Here is a 13,678-nt window from a genome sequence, read left to right as displayed (position 1 = left end):
TCGGGGACCGGACAAACTAGAAGGCAAGGGACAGGACAAAAACAGAAATTTTTTTCCCCCACTAAACTTCAACACAACTTTTTGTTTCAAGTATAACTTGTCTAAAATATTAAAATACCATTTTGTTCACCAAATACCGTAAAAGACAAAAAATTGTACGGAATCATAAAAGTTTGTTTTGTATTGTTCTACCATGGGTTGTGTTTTTCTGTCTATTACTTACCCTTTAATATCAAACGCACCCTATAAATCCTAAAAGAGTGACAAGGTTGATTTTAAGTTTGCTAATATATATTTTTTTTGGTAGATTGTTTGCCGATATTTTTTTTAGATAGATAGATGAAATAATAATGTTATTATAAACTCACGCACACAAGTGATGGAGTCAGAATTCGAACCTTAGTCATGACATCCTACCCAAAAAAATTCGATATTTTTACTAGTAAAGTTAGGACTTATGGATTGTTTCCCAATATTTTTAAACAAGTGAAATAAATAACTGTTACAAAGAAAACTCAAATATTTTCCGACAATCTCATGGGATGAAAAACATTTTTTTAGAACTATTGACTTAATTTTTTTTATTCTTTTTAAAAAATTTTCAGGAGCAAATATGAAATTTAGAGTGTTTATGGTAGTAGGAGGTTCTACAAGGTTGGAGTAGGGTGAATTTTTCTTAGCGGAGATATGTTTAACTTATGGGCCGAATAGTATATTGTTGTTGTCTACGTGAGCTTAACTCAGTTGGCAGGAATATCGTATTATATGTGCAGGAGCCGAAGTTCGAATTTCGGACACTTATTCACTTTTAAGGTGAATTTTCTAGCAACTAGGCTACCTAGACAAAAAAAAAAATATATATATTGTTGTTGGGCATTGGGATGGGATGTGAAAATTGCTCTTATGCCTTTTATATGTGCAACTAGCATTTCCCTAGTTTTTTGTTTGTAGTGATTAGTTATTAAATAGCTTACCAATTATTCAAAGCACAAAATGGACAAAATTAATTTTACCTACTAATAATAGAGGACTTGATTCATAAAACATATTATTTCAATATTTGTTAACAATCTCGAATTAGCTTATGATAGTATATTCCTCAATGCTTCGTTGTGTGTTAATTTCCAAGGTGTCTCCTCCACACCAATATCTCTCATTTAACATCTCATTGTTTGTTCCACAACTAACTCCTATTCCCATCCATGCATCATTTACACTACGCGTTCTCGTAGCCAATTCTACGATTGCCCATGGAAGGGCAGCGGGCTCCACAAAACAACGGCACCACCACCTCCGATGACATTGATCGTGTCGTCTCACCACATTTGCCGTTGGTACCACCACCAAGCCGCGCCTGCCATGACAATATGTACATCGTTCAATTCCCAAAAGATCAAGTCTACCGTATTCCGCCAAGTGAGAATGCATTGATTGTTGAACGTTACCGCAATCCACCACCCAACGAAAAAAAGAATCAACGTGTTTGTTGTTGTTCTTCTCGTTTATTGCTCACAATTGCTATAATCCTTGTTACAATCATTGCCATTGTTGGAATAACATTAGCCACATTGTTCATCATTTACAATCCAACGGGACCGATATTTACAATTACAAATTTTGCGGCGAAAAATGTTACTAAGCCACCACATTATGAAATTTCTATGAGGGTGAAGAATCCAAACACAAGGTTGGGAATTATTTATGAAAGTTCCGAGATTTCCATGCTTTTCGACGAAAATGAGGTTGCCAAGGGAACATTTCCAAAGTTGTTGGAACAAGGTAAAGATTCTTCGACACAATTTAAGGTTAATGTAACGGGTACGAGTAGAACACTCCCGAAGAAAAAGGGGAACACGCCTATGGCATTTGAATTGGATATGAATCTTGGTGTGAGGGTTGCGGCTTCGGGAATCGAGACATGGATTATGAAATCTAATGTTGTTTGTAAGTTTAAGGTTAACAATCTTGGGAGTGATTCACGAATCTTGTCACAAGTATGTGATACACATTTCAAACAATATTGATGATTTAATTATTAGGGTATGGGGGATACATGGGATCATTATGTTGTTATTGTTGAAGAAGTTATTTGAAGATGAAAATATATATAAAATTTGGCAGCATCATCAATTACTAAACTATAAACTGATGATCCTGTTTGATCTTATTCTTTTTTTTTTCCTTCTTTGATTTCATCATTTCTCATAATTTCTTCTTCACTCGTTTATAGTTCTAGCAGTTGTATTTCTTCATTTGAAATGTGCAAATGAAAATTTATTAATCAAAGTATTTTTTTTTTGGAGCAATGAATCAAAAAGAGTAGAATTGGGGAAGAGATTTGGGATAGTAGAATGTGAGATTTGTGGATAGTAGAATGCGAAAACATTGTACTATCACAAATCCTTTTTTCATTTCTCACTCTGTTTTGAGAATCGGAATGGTATTAACTTAATTGTGTCGTCAATTACTATAAAAGAGCATATACGAAAATGAAGAAATCGGGTGTAATGAGACAAGAGAGTTACAAATCCTACACAGATTAAGAATTTTGATGAAAGGTTGGAAAACAAATCCATAAAACACAATAAGGGTGAGAAGTGAGAGAAGATGGACAGAAAAATTAAGAAATAATGGGGCTCAAAAACAACCATTGGAATTTCAAGTAAAATTGATAGGGGTTGAAGTAGCTAGAGGTGTATAATCCAAAAGTTCTAAATCGATGTATAATCTAAACAATGATCAACTGGACTTGGATCATGTTCCTAGTTTGGTCAAGTTACTAATATATCAAAATAAATATTCCTAGAGAAGGTTAAATTGTCATGTAAAATCACATTCTGTCAATTTTCTCACTAAGATTAAGCTCTTTCTTTTTTCTTACATCACAATAATTTTCATCATAGCTCAAAATTAAGCTCTTCTTATAGGACAAATCACAAAGATTAAACTAAAACAACAATCAACTGCTTCTTCATATAAGGTGTGCATATTTTAAATAGTTTTTCTACATAATTTTAGGGAGAAACATGAACATCAAAATCTTATTATTGGTTAAAACTCACATGATTTCAATTAAATTTTGTGAACCCCCATATAAATTTGATTGAATTTTAATCGATAAAAGAGTATAAAATGTGTATAAAATAGTGTGTTACTACTTACTAGAGCATCTCTAAAGGGCGGTTGTTTACTTTGTGAAATTATTTTCTATTTTCATTTTCTTAAATATGTTTTTATTTTAACTTACTAAGAATAAGATATGAGATTCATAAAATGAACAATTGTGATGGAAAGAAGAACAAAGAACAAAGGTTAATCACAGATGATGAATCTTGAAAATAATAAAAACAACATTTTCATAGTATATCATTTATAACGCTCCAGTGATAATCAAATAAAATATGGTATTGGACTGTGACCAAATTTTTATAAGATTCAATAGTTAAAGTGCAAATTGATCGCATTCTAAATAGCAAACTGTGTTTCAGTTTGCACTATAGGTAGCGAATTGTGTTTAAGTTCGCACTCTAAGTAGCATGTCACAATATTTTTTACTCAAACTCAACGTTTGCGCCCCCTTGAATGAAAAAATTATGGAAAAAAAGGTTTTCTTTCTAAAATGTGAACTCTTTATTTTCATAATTTTTTCATTCAGGGGGGAGCAGACATTGAGTTTGAATAAAAAATATTGTCACTCGCTACTTAGAGTTCTGTTCGCATCCTAGAAAACGACGGGTTAGTTTGATAATTTCAAGGGGCGCGTGAGGATTTTTGGGGGACATGAAAAGTAAAACTCTTGATGTTAATGTTGGAAGGCCCAATCTCTTCACAAAATTGGACTTAGTTATGAAAGCCTGGACAGCCCAATCACAAAAAGTCCAAATTAATGAAATCTAAATCCCCTTACTTATCAACACTTGAGTTTTACTTTTGCCACCCTATCAATGTTTTTGTGCGCCCTACAAATTTACCAACATACCCCATCCGCTACTTAGGTAACGGACACCCCAAAAAATATCATACCTTCATAACGTCTTCTACTTAAGTAGTGAACGATATTTTTCAAAAAATTCTCATTTAAATAGCGGAAGCTACTTAAGTAGCAGAAGGGTAAAACAGGAAAGTCGTAGAGCGTGCAAGTAACTAGTATGATGACAAAAGTAAATCTCTCAACACTTTAGTCTCTACCCAAAAACACACTAATTTCTTTCTATCTCATTGGAAAAAAAATTATTTATATGGTTACAATTATTACACTCATTGGAAAAAAAATTAATACACTCAAACAAAATTACATATTGTTTAATTATATTAAATAAAAAATACAGTATTCATTCTTTTTCCTTCCCCCTTTTCATAAATACTTGTGCTCAAATTGTGTGACTAAGTAATTGTGATCATGCGAAACTTCCTCTTGTTTTTTTTTTTAACCAATTGATCATACAAGATTTAGTATGTTTTATTTGTCAAGTAGTCTAATTTCTAGAATTTTATATTTTAAGACAAACAAATGAATGTATCAATATTCAAACTTTCGTCCTTACATATTACACACAAACAATATCTCTATCAACTAATTCTTTATCTGTTAGCATTAGCACCTTTGAAATATTCACAGTATCAGTCATGTGAGTATTATCATCAAATACTTAACAGAAAAGTTAATATACTGATTATTTTGGACGGTATTGAAAGCAGAATACACTACTTTTTCTCATCAAATAAAAAAGAGAAAAAAGAATACTCTAGTTTTTTTAAAGTAAAAAAGAATAAAGATTCAAAATGCAATGGTATCGGTTCATAATGAACACGTATCAATATATCATACGAAATTCAATCACTCAAAAGTAAACTGTTCTCAAACACATGATACTACAATACAAGACATTGCAAGTACATATATAATAACCCTGTGGCACATTCTCAATCACTCCTCCTCTATTCCAATACAAATATTTCCACTCTCATACTCATACGTGCGTTCTCAGAGAGAGTGTTTTCAGATCATGAGAACACAGCTGAACAGGCATAACTGCTCTGATCAATAAGCTAGTGAGTGAGTGAGTGAGTAGTGACCCATCAAACAGAACATCATTATTTCTTTGTTCCCCAATAACAAGGCATCTTTGGCTCACATGGTGACCCCATGTGCCAAACAAGTTCACCGTATCCAACTGGTGCAATACTCAACCTATATAGTACTTTATAATTATTAATCATCATTAGTTAGTCCGGTAGTGATTGACGTTGGACTTGGTAGAGAGGACTACGGTTCAGTCTTTCACAACTGCGATTGGAAGAGTACCGAAACCACTTGATTTCTCAAATCAGATTAGATAGTCAAGTGAATCGGATACTGTGGTAAAAAGAAAATATATATAAAATGCATATTTTAATTTTTATATTCATATATAACATGCTATATGGTATTTTTTATAAGACAAACCATACCATAGCATAGTAAGTAGCATTGTTCTGTGGGCTCGACCCTCAATGCGGGGACCGATACTCCAAACTAAGACACGTGTAACAAATTTGTGAGAACCATACATCTGTACTTAAGGACCATTCACTTACCACTCACTATTCTATAGCATAGTTTCTGAGTTCTGACAACATGACAATTTAACAAAGACTAACACAAGAGGTTCTTCTAACATCTTAATGCTGCTTTATGAGTTCAATTACTGCGTGTGATCTAGATTCATATTAATATATTGATCACATATATGGTTCTAATTGTGGTTTTAACGTGGCTGCTAACTTTGATATTGTGGTAAAATGCGAGAAAATGTGTCTAATGCGGTTGCAATTACAATAACATACAGTTGTAGAGGGACTTCTGAAATTTTTATTTCGGCGTTGCAATTACAAAAACTTTGATATAGTCTTAATCATAGTTTCAAATTGCGGCACAATTGTGGATGCAATTTTACATTTGAATTTTGAGACTGTGACCAACGCTGCACACTTCTAAAACCTTTATATTGTGGCTGCAATTATATACTTTAATACCATTACTTGGAACAATATTTAATCATTTTGATTGAATATGATTGAGTCCTTGATTTACTCCCTTAATTAATTATATGGCTTCTACATTAATTACATTTTTTGCAATTTTCTACTCCTAGGTTGGGGTTGGTGGGAGCAAGAGTGTATAATGTGGGTGACCAAGGGTGATTAAGTACATCAAATTTATATTATATATGTTAGTAATTGAAATGGAAGTATATATTTAATGGTAATGCTCTAAGCATTTATAAAATTTCTTTTCCTAAGATCACGAGCCAATGCATATTATAGTAAAAGAAGAGGTAGATTGATGGAGAAAGGGAATAATTAAATTACAAAGGCAAATAAGTGAAAATGAAAGATGACAATTGGCAGAGAAATGGTGTTCAACTTTTACTTCAATAATTGAAACTTTGAAAAGCTTAGTTTATTTAAAACTTAGGCATCAATCATAAATCTGGTGGAGTCCATCTTTCCACGTCCGACACACACACACAAATTAACATAACATCTGAGAGAGAGGTTGTCAAAGGTTGGATGGAGTCATGTTAATGTCTCTATTCCAAATATCTATGTTATTATTCTTCCCATCAAACATCTCCCTTATTTTTTTGAGTGGATTCCAACTCTTCTTTCAACCAATATAGATTCCCTAAACACAATGTTATGTTTCATTTTCACTAACTAACAAAAACGGAATTGGATTTCCTGCTATGCAGCTACAGCTCTCAGCCGCTATAGTTAAAGTTTTCAGTCGTCTGATTTAAATCCACGGCTGAGATCATTTTACTATATGATTTTACTCTGCAATATAGAGCGTCGATCTCAAAACAACAATTAATATTCATTACCGCGTAGAAACTTAACTGCATGCAATCATAATCGAACAAAAACATAGTAACATTTCTTCATCTATCCTACAATACAAAATCAAAAAGACAGAGAGAGAAATTAATAAAACAATAAGTTTCTTCCAACTTAAGCACCAATTATTCCACACACAAGTCCTATTCTTCTTTTTTCTTTCTTTTGTCAACTTTGTTATGTGTCTAATAAATCACAGAATCTAAGCCATAAGCCATAAACATTATAGTCTCGATCATTACATTATACATTATAGATTAGCTTTTTCTGCATGTTTCTTGTTGCAATAACACGGGCACAGCTTTTTGCATGTGCATAATATCTGTGGTCATTTCACATGATTTGTTTGGTGTGTGTTAATTTTAATACTATAGTCTCTGCCATCTCTTATTGTATATTGTGCCACCTCACAAATCTAGCTACTTAAACAAAACAAAGCATAAGGTTCATATTTCATAATTCATAAGATAGTGGACACATAAGTATATAATGGAAATCTCCCTAACCTTTCTTCCCTTTTCTTTATAGCATTGGTTTCTGTTATTATCAATATGAAAAATCAAACACCTTTTCTATACCTTTTACTTATTTTGTATCAACAAGTTGCATGTGATGTGTGGAACTTAATTATGAAACCTAGAATCTCTATATAAATAATACAAATGCCAGGTTTTTCACATTCAATAATTGTAGTAGTAAAGTTTTGATCTAGAATCTGTCTTTGACTTATAATTTAATTTGTGGTGTTCATAGTACCAAAACCAACTAAACGGATTGTCTGTTATAACTGCGTTAGCATATTTACAATATCAACAGTTCAATTTAAATGAATGGCCAAGATTATTTTAACACATATGTATTATAACCGTTCAATGTGAAATCAATGAAAGAGATCGATTACTGCGTTATTTGGTTACTGCTGCAAAACCCTGGTCCCCAAAACCCACCCCATTAGGGACATGGATGGGTGTGCATTTTGATTGTACGTTGTCGGCTACTGAATCTCGACCGTTTGATCAATAGCAAATGGTTTAGATTTCAATGTGTATTTTGAATGAAACATTAAATTTGAATCATCGAATCTTAATCAAATGATGTGGCTGACCGCAAACAACCTAGCTAGATCTAACATTCATTGGCCCTGCATATACCGATCAATTTTCAGGAGCAGGGCTTTTTTTAGTACAAGACATGGGTTTTTCCTATATCAATAATAGCACAACTTTTAATTGAAAACAATGTGCAATGTGATTACACGATGTGAGCCACATTTTGACGGTTTGATTTAGATCAGATAGTACATATTTTTTAATTTTTTATATTTAATATTGATCAGACGGTTCAAATGCGACCTACTTATACACGAATCGGATGCAACATTGAGTGCCCTGCATATACTAAAAGTGTTCAATTTTTTTGTAGCAGGGCTATTTTTAGGTCCTTCTCTGAGGCTTATATACTTACTACTTATTTCTGTGTTGAATTTATGGTAATAATATACGAATGCATGAAACCATTTCCAACACTTATAGTATAGAATACATAAATGTCAGTATACTGCATGACAGAACTAAAGCTATTGGAGATGTCTCTTGCAATATGGCCAAAGGAGCATTGATGTACACATTGAATAAAGTCATATATCACAAAGGGTTAAGTATTTTGAGCACCAATTATAAAGTCTAGCCCACAACTACAACTTTTGAGTCAGCTTCAGTTATAGGATAAAAATATTCTATATAATAAAGTTGGTAAGGGACCCTCTTTTTTGCTCTTATTATTACCTGAATCTCTAAGTATCCAATCATTGATTGGTTATTATGATCTTATCTCCATATTAAGGATATCTTACTGAGATATATATTGCAACAAGTTAGTTTTTTTCTACTATTTCATTTGTACAAGTTCTTGCTAGTTATGTACATGTGTGAGTGACTAGTGTGGTCCTAATTAAGTTTATTTAACTAATACAAGTGGATCATTGTAACCTTCTAGGTGGTAGGTAAGATGGGATTATTTCTTTTTTGAGATGGCTATCTACATTACATTATAGCCATATTCAATGAATCAAGACAATTACTCTTATATAGTAATTGTTATCCAAATGAAAAATTAATTTCCTTTTAATGTTTGTGTAATCTTGTTGTCAAAAAAAAAAAATGTTTGTGTAATCTTCACTCAAAAACCAAAATACTACATATAGAAGAGATTCTTATACAATGGGCGCATTATGGACTTAATTGATCACTAAGAAGTAATAATAATTGAAATGATAGATGTTAAATGAAGTAATTACCACTTTCACTTGTTTTTGTTGGTCTCAAATACCAAAAACCTAGTTAGTGGTATTGTAGTATCACTTCATAAAGAAATTGTATTCAAGATATGTTGTAATCCGTTTAGTTCTTTCCCTATGTATTGCGCGCAGTGTAGTTTATTGTCAAACAAAAAAAATACTTGAGAATTAAATTACTCAACATTAGATTATCAATTTTAATCTGTAATATTTGTCTGACTCGTGCATTTTAAATATGAAAATATTTGAGATTTAAATTCCGTCCTCTATAATGATATTCTTTGTAACTACCATGAACAAAACTTTAACATTTACCTAAAATATTTTGTATGCTATAAAATAAATTAACAATGATTTAATTTACGGTTTTTTTAATCCAAATTTCAATTACTCGTCTTCCGCCACATACCACACTCAACATCAGACATTTTCTAACTACTATTTTCATGTAAAAATTGCTTAATAATTAACCAATCTTAGAGCCATAAAGTAATCAATTATTTAACTCTCAAATGAACGTTATAAAATTTAAGAGAACTGTGACACTTTCCTCCTTCCGCCTTGGCCAAGTATTGTTTCCACTCTAGAAACAGACTTGATTATTCCGAACAATTCGTTCTTAGTTTGGTAAAGTTCATTAACAATTAAAGTCCAATTATTTTATTTTGTTTTGTTATATATAATTTGTAGTTGAACTAGTCATAAGAAATAAGAATAGACAATAGAGCCAATGAAGTTATTTTCTTCTTCACAAATTCTGGAACAAATGGTACTTAAGGGCGATATTTTCAAAGTTCTCAATGACCACAAACCAACAACTTAATTCGTACTAGCAAACATGCAATTAAACTAGATTGCGGGACCATACTAAGTACACACTACTAATGTCTAATAACCATATCACGACAAACAACTTATAAATACATATCTTTTGATACGTAACCTTATAATATATAATCATCATATTGCAAGAGTACAATTTTTTTAACCCATTCAGAATTACTTCATATATATTATCTGATGGTTAGTACATATACTTTTTCCCCCGTACTAATTACTAGCTACTTAGCTAATTACATCAATGAGACAATTGAGAGCTTCAAACTCAGAAAGACATTTTTGTCTTTCATTTTTTTTTTCATACAATTTTGCTCTTTGTCCTAATCTAAAAAAAGCATAGAAAAAAAAAAAAAAAAGTCATGTATTTTATGGCCAGTGGTGATGTACAATTTCTTGTATTCATCTACACCCGTGAACGTGATCTTGTTGATACTTTTTTCCATTCCACCAAACGTTGAAGAAAATCCATAACCTGCATGAAATTAAATTAAGACACATTAATATATGATACAAATTAAATAGTATAGTAATTTAGAGACATATTAATTAATATTATACAATGTGTTATATTATGCTTGCCTCATTAGGTTCTTGTAAGGAGTATGAAGCTGTAGTGTCCTTTGGAAATTTAGACACTAGAATTCCAAAACCTTGTCCTCTGTCTCTTAATTTCTGATTAAGATAAGATAAAACAAGTTAGTTCAATTATCCACAATAGTTAACAAACGGTTAAACATACTTGATTTAGTACTAATTAATTAAGCATTATTCATTAGAGTAATAAAAAATTAGGGGAAAAAAACAATTAGAGATCATTGGATACCTTGAATGCATCTTCATCGGTTCTATCATCACCAATATAAACAGGAAAAACATCATTACAGTTGGCAAATCCTGTTGAAAACGATTTATTAGTTAGTTAATTGATGGACATATTAAAAAATTAGTAAATATTTAGAAGTGCATGGTAATAAAATAATCTTATGATTAATCTAATCCCACGAGGTGTAGGTGTCACACTCTTAATTCTTTGTAATGGTCAAATACTTTGAAGAATTATCCAACTAATTAATGACCATATGAACAGTAGATTATTTATAAGTTTGTGCAATTATATATTATACTATGTTCAATGAAATATATGTTTTGATTGTGACAAAGGAAGATCCAAAAAAAATACAAGATTAAAATTAAAATTAAAATTACTCACCAAGTGACTCTAACAAAAATTCTAAGGCCTTGCCCTTGTCCCATTTAATTGCGGGACGAATCTCCAATACCTGTATTAAACAATTGACATTGAAAGTGAGACATCTTTTATTTATATTATTCTTAATCCCTGTCATAATCACCTTTGAACTAATTAAATCACACCCCACCATAAAAAATATAACACCCCCTCCAAAAAAAAAATAATAATAATTATAAAAAAAATATATAGAACAATGACCCACCTTCCTTCCTTGTGTAAGACGAAGCTTAGGGTACTCTTTAATCACTGATTTTACTTGCTCAGCCAATTCAACCCATCTCTGTGTATAATAAATAATTTTGAGTTAGATCATAAATATTCTGGCTAAAATAATAACAAAGATTAATTGCTATAAACTTATAATTAATATGTATGTACCTTTTCCTCAACACATCTAAAATGAACAGAAGCACAGAACTTGTGATTCTCAACTCTAGCACCAGGAGTCAATTTTGTTTTTTCAACTAGTTGTTCATACACCTGAAAATTCACAAGTTAAAAAAAATAGTTATTTTTATTATAATTTTTTTAAAAATAAAATAAAAATATATTTACATTAAGAGTTGTGTGAGTGTGACTAACCTCATTTATCATTGGAACAAATTCTCTGGCAGGTTGAAAAAGAATTTCCTCAGCTTTCTTATTCTACAAACAATAATAATGAATATTAATCTTATATTTCTTAGAATTGATAAAACTTATGATTATATAATATACTAGTGCTAGTCACTCACTTTGTTGTATTTGGACTCTTTTGTTGGCCCTTTTATGTCCATGCCATGGCTACCAGCATAATATAGTTCAGCCAAACGAACAAAATTGTACACCTGCACAGAAAAATGTAAAAAAATTAGTCCTCTTTTATCTTTTCAAGAAAAAGGATAAAAAAAAAAGAGTATAGAATAGAAATTGAAAGAGTCAAAGTGTACCTTGTCTATGCATCTTCCGGTAACAATAGCGGTAGGAAAACATCTTGCAAGTTGCCTAACTGTTTTTCTCATCTGATTTATATGTGAAAATAGAATTTATCAGAAATAAAAAAAATTAAAAGATTTAAAAAAAATATATATATATACATCGTCAGTGTAAAACTAACCGATTCAGACATCAAAGCACGGTCAGGGTCATCGACTATAGGCGATAGAGTGCCATCGTAGTCTAGAAACATAACAATCTGTTTCCCTTTGGAAGCATCCATAATCTGTTCAAACATGTCTAATGCCGATGGATGGCGAAGCTGTTTGAAAAAAAAAATAACACTGTGTCAAACAGTGCGAATGCACGACTATTTTACTAGTTTATATAAAAATAAAAAAATCAGATCCACTATTTGTTGAAAATTTGCATGTGAAATGAATAAATCCATGTATTTTGATTATACTCACAATCCAAGAATTGTATTCTTCAGCCAAAGAAGGAGTCGATTTCACATGAGTTGGAGAAGATGCTCTCATAGAATCAATCCATGTATTGATTCTTTGTCCACCATTGATTTCAAGGTTCTTCAAAATTCTCCTCCTTGGAATGGGAATGTATCCTGGTGCTGCTGGTGGCTTTTGTGCCACGGTAATAGTACTTCCACCACTGTTGATTCCGGTTTTGGTCTCAGACACTACCACATTCTGTTGAGTCATATCTTCACTGTAAAATAAACATTCAAAACCCAACCAAACTAAGTTAATTAACATCACACATGTTATTAAATTCTTATAATGTCAAGGTAACATATTAATTGAATATGAACCTTATAAGGTTGCTGAGGAAGTTAAGCTGCAAAAGTGCTTATGAAGAAGTAAAGAAAAACAGAGAGAGTAATTGAACTAAAGAGCAAGAGAGAGAGTTGAGGGAGTGGGGGAAGAGGTAATAGGCTGTGGGGGAGATTTATAGTTACAAAAACAGGAATGTCCAAAAGGACCAAAATTCACTAGTGGGACCCACTTTTGAAAAGAATTATAAGGACCCCACAAACTTACTTTGCCTTGCCTTAACTTCCTCGAGAAAATTTTGGGTGGTCACAAAAATTTAGTCGTATCATTTAGTCAAATATGTTCGATAAAAGATCGAAAGATCAATTATATTTTTATGTGAGTGTGATCAAATACTGTGTCTAAATGTTTGCGACAAATTTTAGTATTTTTAATCTTACCTTACCTAGATGATATCCTTGAGGTCCCGCCACCATGGTCCATAATATAGCACCACACTGCAAGTGCACTATCTCTATTCCTTATTCCTCAATTCCATTTTTTTCTTCACAGTTCACACTCTTTTTGAAACTACACTACTACTAATTTGTTTGTAACAGAAGATACTACTGAATGGGTTTTTTGATGTTGCCATAATTGTAGTTCAATTCAGCTCCTAAATCTAAACACCAAGACACAATGATTCACTGAACAAAAGCATAGCAT

General features: G+C 31.7%; 2 protein-coding genes across 3 annotated transcripts; one reads left to right on the top strand and one right to left on the bottom strand.

Annotated features, from left to right (window-relative positions):
* Nucleotides 1-1,250: 1,250 nt before the first annotated feature.
* On the top strand, nt 1,251-2,024 carry LOC123914544 (NDR1/HIN1-like protein 13). Its single transcript, XM_045965746.1, has one exon. It carries the CDS (start codon nt 1,251-1,253, stop codon nt 2,022-2,024), a length of 774 nt encoding a protein of 257 aa, XP_045821702.1.
* An 8,065-nt stretch (nt 2,025-10,089) lies between these two features.
* LOC123917393 (probable trehalose-phosphate phosphatase J) lies at nt 10,090-13,136 on the bottom strand. 2 transcript variants are annotated; one of them, XM_045969094.1, is made up of 12 exons: nt 13,012-13,117; nt 12,653-12,908; nt 12,364-12,504; nt 12,197-12,268; nt 12,002-12,094; nt 11,850-11,912; nt 11,646-11,747; nt 11,470-11,547; nt 11,226-11,295; nt 10,839-10,909; nt 10,595-10,687; nt 10,090-10,487 (listed from the first exon to the last, which is right to left on the bottom strand). In XM_045969094.1, exons 2-12 carry the CDS (start codon nt 12,899-12,901, stop codon nt 10,419-10,421), a joined length of 1,101 nt encoding a protein of 366 aa, XP_045825050.1. In that variant the 5' UTR covers nt 12,902-12,908; nt 13,012-13,117; the 3' UTR covers nt 10,090-10,418. The 2 variants fall into 2 exon arrangements, with proteins under 2 accessions (XP_045825050.1, XP_045825049.1); XM_045969093.1 differs by having other exon boundaries at nt 11,226-11,547; nt 13,012-13,136.
* Nucleotides 13,137-13,678: the final 542 nt, after the last annotated feature.

This window comes from Trifolium pratense, linkage group LG3 (genome assembly GCF_020283565.1).
Source record: "Trifolium pratense cultivar HEN17-A07 linkage group LG3, ARS_RC_1.1, whole genome shotgun sequence".
Taxonomy (NCBI): domain Eukaryota; kingdom Viridiplantae; phylum Streptophyta; class Magnoliopsida; order Fabales; family Fabaceae; genus Trifolium; species Trifolium pratense.
Note: the sequence above shows the minus strand (reverse complement) of the source record. Positions and strands in the feature narration are given on the sequence as shown.